Source organism: Propithecus coquereli, unplaced genomic scaffold (genome assembly GCF_000956105.1).
Source record: "Propithecus coquereli isolate 6110/MARCELLA unplaced genomic scaffold, Pcoq_1.0 Scaffold208, whole genome shotgun sequence".
Taxonomy (NCBI): Eukaryota; Metazoa; Chordata; class Mammalia; order Primates; family Indriidae; genus Propithecus; species Propithecus coquereli.
The window spans coordinates 1,170,209-1,181,959 of NW_012145856.1; the positions used below are offsets into that span (position 1 = coordinate 1,170,209).

The following is an 11,751-nucleotide window of genomic DNA, read 5'->3' on the forward strand; positions in this document are numbered from 1 at the left end:
CTTACCTTTTCAGAACCATTTAACCAGTCACTATTTGGCTTTTTTTGTTGCTGTTAATTCCTATTTCTAAATTTAATTAATTGGTGGAGTTTCTTTGTAAAATTGTGGCTGTGTTTCCACCTGGCTAGGGAGAAATATCCATGTTAGTTTTGTAATTATCACTAAGAAATCACTATATCATCTAATTTCTTTGCTTTTAAGAAGAGTTCCTAGAGCAATCTCTTACACCTGCATTTGATAAAAGGTGTGTTGAATCCACAACCAGAGGATAATGCCAATAAACTGAGCCAAAATATTATACGAATATTTTAATGCAAAATGCTTAACACTTAAAATTAGCAAAGCTTCATTTAAATTAAAATTCCATTTAACTAAAGATGGTTAACCCCAAGAATTGTACAGTAGTGGATTTCTGCTATATAATGCCAGTCCTATGCATTACAATAAGAACTGCATCATCAGCTGTCACTTCTTCCATTGCTCTTCTGGACCGTAAGGGGCGAGGGAGACGGTACTCGGACACAAAGCGAAATACAACCCAAATAAACTGCGCAGTGATTGCTAATAGTCGTAAGTTCCTTTTGACTAAGCTGCCCAAACAGCCAGGGAATAACTGCAGGTGTTGTTCCAGAGCTGACATGAGGTTTTTGTTTTTACAGCCTGGTAAAAGTTCTGCACTAGGTGAGAAGTCACAGTTTAAGGATGCATGTTCTGTAAATAGTTACTACATATACACATTTAGTGTCTGTAAACACTAGAAATATACATTAGACAGAGTACCCTCACAAGTCGGGTACAGTTTAAAAAAGAAGATGAGGTAACATGAAATCTCAAAGTCCACAGGAATCCTGCCTGAAGAGTTTAAACAGCTGCCAGTAATTCACTTCCAATGTGCAGGGAGATTAAGGTTTGCCAAAACCGGATTCACTGGCTTTCAGCATTGCAACTGCATCTTTAACTGCATGGTAGATAACATTCTTCACCTAAAACAATGGGAGAAAATATGGTCATTTTATCCTTGTATCTAAGATCTGTCATTAAGAATAAACTTTTCTACCAATTTTATTACCTTCTCTCAGAATTTAAAACTCAATATTCAATAGGAAATGTCAATACTAGAAAGGCCCCTGGGCTTCTTCAGACCAGTATTTCATACACATTTTAAACCCACTCCTCCTCTGAAGAACTTAAAACCTCATTTTCACCTTTCTACAGGCTTTGATTCCACATAAACCTACCCAGGGTGAGAACAGGGAGAGGCAAATTCCAAGGTACAGTTTTATTATTTTTCGTAGTATATATACTTACCCGATTTTACAAACATGAAATTATGTTACATAATTCACTACTGAAAACCTTTTCAAAATACCACAGCCTCAGATCCCTTTGAATCCAGAGATTCAATTCTGCTCTACCTAAGGCTGACGAGAACATTGTAGCACTAAAGGTCAAGCACTATGTTCAAGACCCCTGACTGGCAGCTGGACCATGATCAGAAGTCAGATCTATTTACTTTCAGTACTAAAGCCTTTCTCTTTGGGGATAGTCCCTTACAGAGCCTAAATAATATCAGATCAAACCAAGGTGAGATTTCTTCTAGGTTTGTTCCTCCTTCCCTTAAGTAGATAGCAGAACTAGATAGAAAGCCAGTTCATCAACTCACTGTACTGAGTGTGATATGGCCAAGTTCACTTACTCTCTTTATAAGGTCAATAAAGGTCCATGAAGCCATAGCCAGAGGATGCTAAGAATCAGTGCTATTTTTACCTGTAATTTATCTTCATGATTGGTGTGAGTCTGTGACAGATAACGGAATTCCTGAGTAAGCCAGAAGCAGTGTTTAACATGCTCTGGAGAAACAAAATCTTCAGCCACTTTGATACAGCTATATAAGTTATGAACCTGGAAAACACCAAACCATATCAGTAAAAAAAAAACCTCAGAAATTCGTAGTATAAAGAGAATAAAGAAAAAGGAATGATTCTTGCCTGATGTGGAGCTCCTGCTGGGATAAACACCACATCCCCAAGAAATTGTACGATAGCCCAGCCTTGAACTCCATATTCTTGATGAAGCCGCTTTCTTAGTGATCGGTCTAAATACCAGCTCTGATCATGAATAGGATCATGGTCTGCTGGGTTTTCTTGACCTTGCTCTTCTGATACCTAGAATGCATTCAAAATATTATGCAACTGAGCAACATGCTAAGGCCCAATAGGGCATTTTTTCCTTTGAATAGTGTTGGCAGTCAGTAAATGGCATCCCTTCTTCAACTTAAATGTCCCCATTGGCAGAAAAACACAAGTAGTACTCAAAGACATTAAATCAATAGAATGAATCAATAAAAGAATGACAAAGAAAATGTGGCTTCCCTGCTATTATTTCCTATAAGCCATGACTAGGAGTCTCTGCATATTTTTGTAAATCTTATATTTGGACAATATTTTGGTCTAGACTTTTAAATATAAGTAGACTCAAGTTCCTTAGAAATGACGTTGTTTTGCAGTTATTAAAAAACCTATATTCACTTAACAATCTGACTTATGAAACAGTCCCTAAGTTACCTACAGATTAAATTTGTTTATTCTAGACCCAGTATCTGGCAAAGCCACAGACTTAGAATGACACTATCAAAGGAACAACATGGTAACCAGCAGGTTATCTGGAAGACTCAAATGATCCTTAGCCAGAAATACCTTGATTCAAACAAATGCTTGTTAAGGACCTGCTTGGTGCCAGGTAAGGGGCTAGGAGTGTTCATATGCAAGCCTCATTAATAACTGAAGAATATCAGCCAGAGACACCTGGGTTGCAACCAGTAGCCTCAGTGCCAAACAAGTTTAAAACTGAATATGCCCCATCTGTCCAGTTGCCTAGAACTTCCAACACAGAGCCCTTGCTGAACAACCTGCCAACTACAGGGGAAACCTAGAATGTTCCAAATCCCTGCATCCCTTGCTAATGACAAGTAGGGCCTCTTACTGTGTGAAAGTGGACAAAACCAATAGGGACTTAAGTAATCAATTAGAACATGGCTGCTCAGGGCCAAGGATTGATATGTGAACTTCTGAAGTATTCAGACTCTCAAGACAATAAAAACAAATGACAACTGCTATAAGATAATTATAATACATGAACCAAAGTAGAAAACAAAAATCTCCAAATGCAATATGAAATGTAGACATAAAAGATAAGCCTCCTCTTTTTAGAAATGTGACCCTCATCATTTAGAATCCTTGTTCCTTAACAGCTACCTTCAGTCTCTCCAATCTGACGTGCACAGATTGCACTTTTGAGATTGTGACAATTCCCCAGCAAGCCAGTCAGACAGTTTATAATACTGCTATTCTCTATGCCTCTGCTTAAATGCCACAGGGTAAGGAGCACACCTTTTTAAGGAATTCCCTTATCTTCTCTGTGTCCTTAGCAGCATATATGTGCCAGAGTGCTCCTGGCTTCTCTTTTCCTTCAATAAATCGCTTTATTGTGAGTTCATCAGAATCTCCATCTTGAATGGTTTTAAGGACTTCTAGAGCAAGAGAAAGCAAATATCAGACCACAGGCCCTACCGCAGAGAGTAAGCCCCACTTTTATGCTTAGCACCCTACCTTCTTCTTGCTCACACTGTCCTTTAGGAATTCCCACATAAACCATGACATTGGCTGCATCAGAAACATCTAAGTGAAGATTTGTTGTTCCATATTTCCGATCATCTGGAGTGATCAATCCTGTAAAAGGAAAATGCCTTAAATTTACTGAAGACAACAAAGGCTGCCATAGTCTTTCCACTCCCTGGGAGAAAGCTGACTCTCTAATCTTGCAAAGTTAAAAGAAAAATAATTAATATTAGGTTCCTTTATCCTTTCAACTTTGAAAGAAAATAATCTCTTATCAAATATTTGATTATAAAAATAAAAAACAACTCCTAATTCTAAGACTTCTGTTTCTGGTAATTGGCAAAGTGAGTCCCTGATTGACCCTCCTGCTGAGAACTAAAAATTCTGGATGAAATTATTGCAAAAAGATTTTTTTAAGGAAATCAATGTGCTGGCAAGAAAAGAAGGAATATTTGGGGGCCAAAACAGCAGGAAATGGGAGGAGTAAAGAGGGCTCTTGAAACTGGGATTTGCCGAAAGGGTATTTGCTTAATCAAGTGAGCTCAAGCTTTGGTTGTTGCCATAGTTCAGGAGCGTTCTAGGGCAAAAGAGAAAGCCCAAGGTCCACTCACAATGGGCAGCCTAACAGAAAGCCCCCACTCACATACACATAAAGCTGGGACCTTAAATGCCTACACTGAGTATAAGACAGAACACTGCCACACACGTTCCTTGCTCCTCTCAACTGTAAAAGAGGGGTGAGCCAGGATGAGCGGTCCCCTCCGACGTTTAGTCTGTGGATCTAATTCTTTACCCAGAGGAGAAGGTTAACCTTGCTCGACAATCACCCCGAACCGCACTAAGCCATGTAGTCACCTTGGGCGGCCCATCCTGACACCAGGACTCTGCTTCTTGAACTGGACAGCAGAGGAAAGCATGGCTCGTGGTGAGCAAACGGAGGTAGTTTTCTAACCTGCCAGCCTCTCAAAGGCCCTGTACGGTTTGCAGGAGGGCTTTATCTCTGACTTGCCTACGGCTGTGCTTTTAGAGAAGCTATACTTACGAGGAGGCACCTCATCATTCCAACTGGGAACAAGGGCCCTAAGAACTTCTGGAGCAAGAGAAAGCAAATTTGTTTTTTTTCTTTTTTAAAATAAAAGTCTGCACAGTGTTTTGTTTCAGGAGCCCTGCACACTGTTGTAACTGGAGGATGAGTATATGGGGAGTCACTGTACTAGACTCTCAAGTTTTCCGTGTGTGTGGAAAATACTTCCATAGTAAAAAAGTAAAATTTAAGAAAAAAAGCACTTAACAGGATAGAAATAAAATGAATGAAATTAACATAGTTACACTAAATGACAACATGGATGAATAATAAAAAATCTGATTCTATTCATATAAAATTCAAAATTAGGTTAAAAACAAAGAAAATTGTGCAGGAACACAAATCTATGTGGTAAAATTACGAGGGAATGATGAACAAAAGCTTCAGGACAGTGGTTAAGAGTAAGTGCAAAGGAAGGGGCTAGCACTGGGAGGAGGAGTGAAGAAAGGAGAGCAGGTCTCAAAGCCTCGTGAGGGACTGACGGCCTGCTGGTGTAGCCAGTGCCCCCCAGAGTAAAAGAGAGCTGTACGAATCGAGGAAGGAACGATAACGCCAGCCACTTGCCCAAAGTCCTTCTGACCCCAGCCACGAGTTACGGCACATTGATAAAACCAGACTGTACACTGAGGGAATCTGAACTCAGATGAAACCAAGACTACAAAAGCATAATGGTCACAGGGAAAAGATTCCCAGAAAACAGAAAATCCTGAAACAAAACACTATTCACTGACTTTTATTAAAAAATGAAACAAAAAACCCATAAGCTGAAATAGTAGAGGCTGTTGGGTGACGGGGCACTGGGGTGAAAAGGGTTGGGAGATGGGCTCTAGCTTGGAAATCGGGAGACCCAAGTTCTAGCCTCAGCCCTGCCACTCACTGCCCCTTGGAGATCCTGAACAGGTCAGTGTCCTTCTATTGTCCTCAGATCCTGGTCCCCATTTATAAAATGGGGGATGTTGTTGGAGCTGGAGAGAGGCTGGACCCTGTGATCTCTCCAAAGAGCCTTCGTACCTTACTTTGACTGACTAAAGAGTCGCAGCTCAATCACCCTAAGGACCTCTCTTTAATGATGTTTATGATATGGTATGTGGTGTCTGAAAATGAACACATTTTCGTTTTGAACCCATAAATGCTTGCTTCTGGATGGGAATAATTTTGTCCTAGGAAAAGCTTCTATAGAGTAACACTGCCCTCTATTAGTGTCTAAGGGGAAAGACCAGCTGCCAAGCTATTTAAACCAAGCAGGCAACTTATTTTGAAAATTTCTCAGATAGCCACTTCTATCCTATAAAGCATGAATAATCACTATACAATATTATACCACATACTTTATTGGAAAAATGCTTTCACATACATAAGTTTATTATAAACCCCCACTATAATAGAGAGAGTATGCCTGAGATCCCAACCATCTAGTTACTCTGATCAGGCTCTGAAGGGCTCAAAGGAAGGGAATTCAGCTAAGGAACATGCTGCGGCCCCACAGCATATGAAGGGCTCACTAACTGGAACCTGAGAAGCGAGGAACAGGCAAGAGGACTTCTTCCTGTCTTCTCTCCCACACACCATTTCTCACCCTATCCTAGCGGAACTATCTTGGGTATGTAGACCACTGGGACCTTCCAAACAGAAGCACTGCCCTCTTGGAATGTTCCCCAACCACCTGCCTGGTGGTTTCCTGGGCCGACTCAACCATAACAGAAGAACTGTGGGGCTGAGGTCCTGGTCCTTCCCCATACCCACCCCCCACCAACAGTCTCTGGAGAACAAGGCAAAGACACCAACAGACTTTGTCCTTTTTGAGTAGGACACCTTCAGGTTTAAGAGACTGGAAATGGAAGATGACATGGAGGCGATTATGGGAGGAAGGAATAAAATCAAAGAAATAATTTCCAAGAGGATAGAAAAGTAGAAGCCAAATAGTATAAAAGAGTAAATGAAATTCACTGAAAGATTTAAACAAGTGGAATTTCATTCAACAATAAATTGGTAAATAACTTCTTCAAAATGGCTAACATTAATCCAGTCCTAATTAAAGATCCTATGTAAAACTGGTCAAGATCACAGTAATAATGACAAAAGACGACTTTGGTAAATGTAAAAACCAATCTTTATCCCAAGCAAACCTCTCCCCCCTGCTGGACAGTTTACTGAATCATGCCCAAATAATAAAAATCCAATTCGAAGGGTACCTTCAATACTAACTTAAGTAACTAACTTCTACCCACCAACATAGAACATTGCATTTAAGTGTAGTAGGTGTTAAAACAGCTAGAATGCTAGCAGATTGACCTAAACGTCCATCAACATTAAATCACTGATAAAATTATATTCTTTCAATGAAGTATCATGTAACCATTAAAAATTATCATACTAAAGACTACCAAGCAACACATAAATATCTTACAATATAAAATTAGATATAGAAAAGAGAAAAATACAAAATTGCATATGCCCTACAACTGCAACTGTAAAAAGGAAATACGCATACACATGGCCAAGAAATGAAAGGAAATAAGTAAAAATGAAGTGTTAAGTGTTAGGATTATAGATGTTTTCCATCTTTCCCTCCCCTTTTAATCAATTTTCCAAACATTGTGACTTATTTTATTTCTGTTTTAAGGTTAGCCATTTCCTACTTACCATAAGCATTATACATCTTGGGACCCAGATCTGGACGAACAAAGTAGTTTGGCAGTCTAGAGGCCAAGTTCAGTTTGCCATCTCGCCTTGTGTACTCAGGCAGTGGGATGTTGGCCATGAGATCATCAAACCTAGGACAACAGAAGCAGGAATCTGCAAAATAAGCTTGTCTTTCTAACTCATTATTGTGTGACTTGTTTTGTTCCTTCTATATCAAAAGGAACAAATATATCTGTGATCATGAAGATGAGATAGCTAGTAATAATACTTAAGGTTAGAACTGTAGTAATTATGAACAAAGATGGCTTCTTTCTCTCCTGCACCACATAAATGCATCAAAATCACCTGGAATATTTCAGACAGAAGATCTGAGCAATGAATTCCTGATGATAAGTGAAACTCAGGGATATATTACTGATTAGTTGTTAGGATCCTTTTTAAGTTTTCAAACTCAAAGCAGGAAAATGGATCTACACTAATTAGATGTCTTGTTGTCTAACTCGATGTAAATGTATCATAGAGAACCCCGACAAGTCTTATCCCATAACTACCTCCAAACTAGTCTTGCAAGCCTAAGTCAACAGTCAGCCTCTTCTCTAGCAGAGCACTACCATGGAGCTTTCATTAGTCAGCCAGATCTAAAAGTCAGTAACCCTTCATCTCATTTAAAAATACACAAAACTCTAAAGATTATAGATTAGAAATAAAAAATCAGCACCAGTAAAACTATGGAACTTTCATATTTCCCTGAAAACTATTTCTCACTACCACAAAAAAGAATTTATCCCAACAAGTCAAGGACAGAATCATTTCTCCCCACTTTCATAATCATACCTGGAAGGCATCATATCTCTAAAATCTTCTCCTGGTGGCCAGTCCTTAAGTTTCAGTACCATTGGTTCTTGTTCATTTTTCAAACGATCTGAAAAGGAACCAGAATAAATGAATTGTTACTATTCATAGCTCAAGAAACAGACCAAAAAAAATGACAAATTAGCATTCTATGCCTCAAAAATGCAAATAAAATATATTTTATTTCTGTAAAATTTTCATAACCTGATACATTTCGAATTTTTTTTAATATTCTGCCCCCTGCCTATTGCCAACCATTTTATTTCTACAGTATCAAGAAATCCATTTGTACTGAGGTGGCAGCAAGGTGCAACAAAATAAAGATCACCAACTAATAAATTTGTACTGGGGTCCTGTCTTTCCTAGATGCGTATTAAATTGCTATTCATTCTTTGAGATTCAGCCACTCCCTTTTGCCCAGTACACACAGGAGGAGATAGACATGAATTTTAAACTCCAAAATCCTGGAAAATGCTGATCTTTAATACATACTTGGAACATCTTCAAATCCATCCCAGAAGTCTCCTACTGTGGCTCCTGTGATGATTTCATTGGTCCTGCAATTAACTAGGTCGACTTCCTGCTCACCGAACTCTTTCCTGAAGGATTCAGGTTTCCAAAGTTCAGCGTTCAATTTATGATGCACTCCTGACACCATCACTGGCTAGAAGAAGAGAACGAAGACTTTAGTCTGAACTCCCCCAGCTCTGTCCCCACACTTGCAGGCAGTCCCTCTTCAAACTGTTGCCAGTTTGTTTCCATGTGGCTGGTTGTCAGTCTCAGATGATGAAGTGACAGCTTAGGCTTAGCTCTCTGAGCTCCCAAAGCATCTCTAATCTTCACCATTCATCTGCTCTGCACCACTTGCTCTCAAACTATATTAGTTAGCTTCTAGGAGAAAAGATCACCCTTCCAATTTAGATCCCATTACTCACAGCAAGGCCCAGGGCCAAGCAGGGGATATAAAGGAGACAAGGGCCAGTAGGAGTGTCCAATCCAAAGGGGGGGCAATACCACTAGCCTCTAGCCTGTTATTGCCAGGCAGGAATATGGACTTGAGGGTGCTGAATCTTTTGGCTATCTAAGACAAGCCAGAAATCCTGATATTTATGTGAAATAGCCTAGCTTTAAAATATTGGCAATAAGTTTTTTTAATAAAAAAAATTTACATATGATATACAATCCAAGCAAACCCTGCTGGTAAACTGCATTCAGCCTATCATGTTGCATCCTCTATATTAATGATTAAATGAGCTGAAAAAACATTTTTAGAATTTTTTGTTTTTTTTTTTTTTTTGGTTAAACTCTCATATTTTTCTATTTGGCATTTCTCCCAAATTCTTGTCAAAGAGCAAACTGTTCCTTCAGTGAGGACTCCATTTAGCCAAAAGGAGAAGCCAAAGATCCAGAAAAAAGAACCAAAACAAGAAAGCACAGGAGCAGGCCTAGGAAGTCTCTTAAAGATATCAACCAAAACTTAAGATCCAACAATGCTGCCCTTTAAAGCAGACTATACGCTGAATCCAGCGTAACACCCCATGGCTTTGGCCCACCTAGAAATGCCTTCAGTATAAGGTTTTAATTCATGGGAGAGGGATGCATGACTTTTTGTCATATTTTGTCTAATCCTCTGATATGGTGTGGATGTTTGCCCCCTCCATATCTCATGCTGAAATTTGATCCCCTGTGTTAGAGATGGGGCCAAGTGGGAAATGTTTGGGTCACGGGGACAGATCCTTCACGAATGGCTTGGTTCTTGCTCCATTAGTTCACATGAGAGCTGGTTGTTTAAAAGAGCCTGGCACCATCTCCTCTATCTCTCACTCCTTCTCTCACCATGTGACTCACCTGCTTCCCCCTTTACGTCTGCCTTGAATGGAAGCTCCCTGAACCCCTCACCAGAACAGTTGCTGGCACCAGACAGCTGGTGCCTGCAGAACCCGGAGCCAAATAAATCTCTTTTCTTTATAAATTACCCAGCCTCAGGCATTTCTTTACAGCAGTACAAAACAGACTAACACATCCCTTAAACCCCATCAGCCTCTTCGTCACACTCCCACTTTCCCTGCCGAGGTTTACCACAGAAGAATCACTAAGCCTGGATGATCTCATCAAAAATCCAATGATTACTGGTTGGAAGCAATCAAAGTCTGATTGGAAAAGACAGCTCAGGAATGTCTGCTATAAAAAATAAAACTCAGTCAATACCCTGCCCTGCTTATATTCACTCTAAACAATAAAGTATAAAAACAGGAGGTAAAGGAAATGCCACTTATATTTGAGAGGGGGAAAAAGCTGCAGTGGAATTGTGAGAAATCTGCCAAAGGAACTGAGAGGGAGGTGTGAATTGGGTTGGGGGAGCAGAGGCCCCTATTACCTGCCCTTGTTTCCAGCACTCCCTAAACACATTCCAGTTGCTCTTGTTGTTGGGATCTTGCAAGCACAGCAAACGATTATCACACAGCCAATAGTGAGGAGTGTCGAAGCCCAGAATGCTGGGCTTGATCGTCAGTCCTTGAGGCCTTTTGGATAAATCAGAGGACGTCTTATTTTGCACTAAAGAGGCAAAGATGTCATCAAGGATTTTTGGTGTATTCTTGAGTCCATTTTCTGTCTGAATTTGAGAAAGAACACAAATCTTAAATATGTTGTTCCCTATCACCAAAAAATCCCATCCCTATAATGGTAAGATAAGTATACATTACATATCCAGAAAAAGTCCATATGCATTACAAATCCAGAAAAGAGTACAAGCAGGACCCTCAGGCAAACAGGCATGTCCCCTGTCCCTACTTGACATCACAAGTCATAGAACCGTGTATAGGAAAAAGTAGCCCAGCCCTGAATTACAGCCCTGTGAAACTCATCTGCCAATGACTAAGCCTTTTGTACCCACAAAGGTAAGCATGGAATTCATAGCCTCCTTTCTACTTTCAGTTTCAACTTCTCTAGTATCTTCCTGTTCTGTCTCTATTCAACTTTACAAGGTGGAGGACAAACAGTAAAACAAGCAAATACCTTTCCTGTAGAGGAATTCAAGAGATTTCGGAGGAAACCAGAATTATTGTTGCTTACAGGTGTCAAAATTGTGCTATTAAAGGTGTGGAGGACCGTGCTGGATTTGCTCAAAGGCGGAAGGGGTGGAAGGCATTTGATTTCATTCTTTAAAATTGGCATGGTTGGCTGTTTTTCTAAAAATAAAACCAAAAACATCCAGATGAAAAAGCATTCTGAAAGTCAAATCACTTATTAGTATTCTTTTAGCAGAATTACTTTAGAACTTGGTTTTCATTTACTGGAACCAAAAAACTTAATGGGATAAATACTAATGATATTATTCATTTAGACAAGGATTCCCAACTGATGTTAAAACACTAAACATCCAATGTCCAGATAATACTATGGTAAAGCTATCTTTTAAACTTTTATTTTCTATTTGTTTGGTTTGGGCATACAAAATACAACTGATTTTTGTAAACTGACCTTGTATCTAGTGACTTGAATAAATATGTTTAGTAAATGTAGATCTAGTGGGTTTTTCACATGTATTGTCTA

At 39.5% G+C, this 11,751-nt stretch overlaps 1 protein-coding gene across 3 annotated transcripts in view; it reads right to left on the minus strand.

Moving 5' to 3' along the window:
• Positions 1-293: 293 nt before the first annotated feature.
• KDM3A (lysine (K)-specific demethylase 3A) overlaps positions 294-11,751 on the minus strand; it is a 61,444-nt gene continuing 49,986 nt past the window's right edge. For 2 of the 3 annotated variants that reach the window (XM_012644222.1, XM_012644225.1), the window contains 10 exons: positions 11,215-11,387; positions 10,574-10,810; positions 8,689-8,860; positions 8,179-8,266; positions 7,345-7,475; positions 3,609-3,728; positions 3,390-3,529; positions 1,989-2,165; positions 1,768-1,902; positions 294-983 (listed from right to left, as the gene is read on the minus strand). In XM_012644222.1, the coding sequence (XP_012499676.1) occupies positions 903-983; positions 1,768-1,902; positions 1,989-2,165; positions 3,390-3,529; positions 3,609-3,728; positions 7,345-7,475; positions 8,179-8,266; positions 8,689-8,860; positions 10,574-10,810; positions 11,215-11,387 (1,454 nt within the window). In that variant the 3' untranslated portion in view covers positions 294-902. The remainder of the gene's footprint in view (positions 984-1,767; positions 1,903-1,988; positions 2,166-3,389; positions 3,530-3,608; positions 3,729-7,344; positions 7,476-8,178; positions 8,267-8,688; positions 8,861-10,573; positions 10,811-11,214; positions 11,388-11,751) is intronic. The other variant, XM_012644223.1, reaches the window with a different exon arrangement.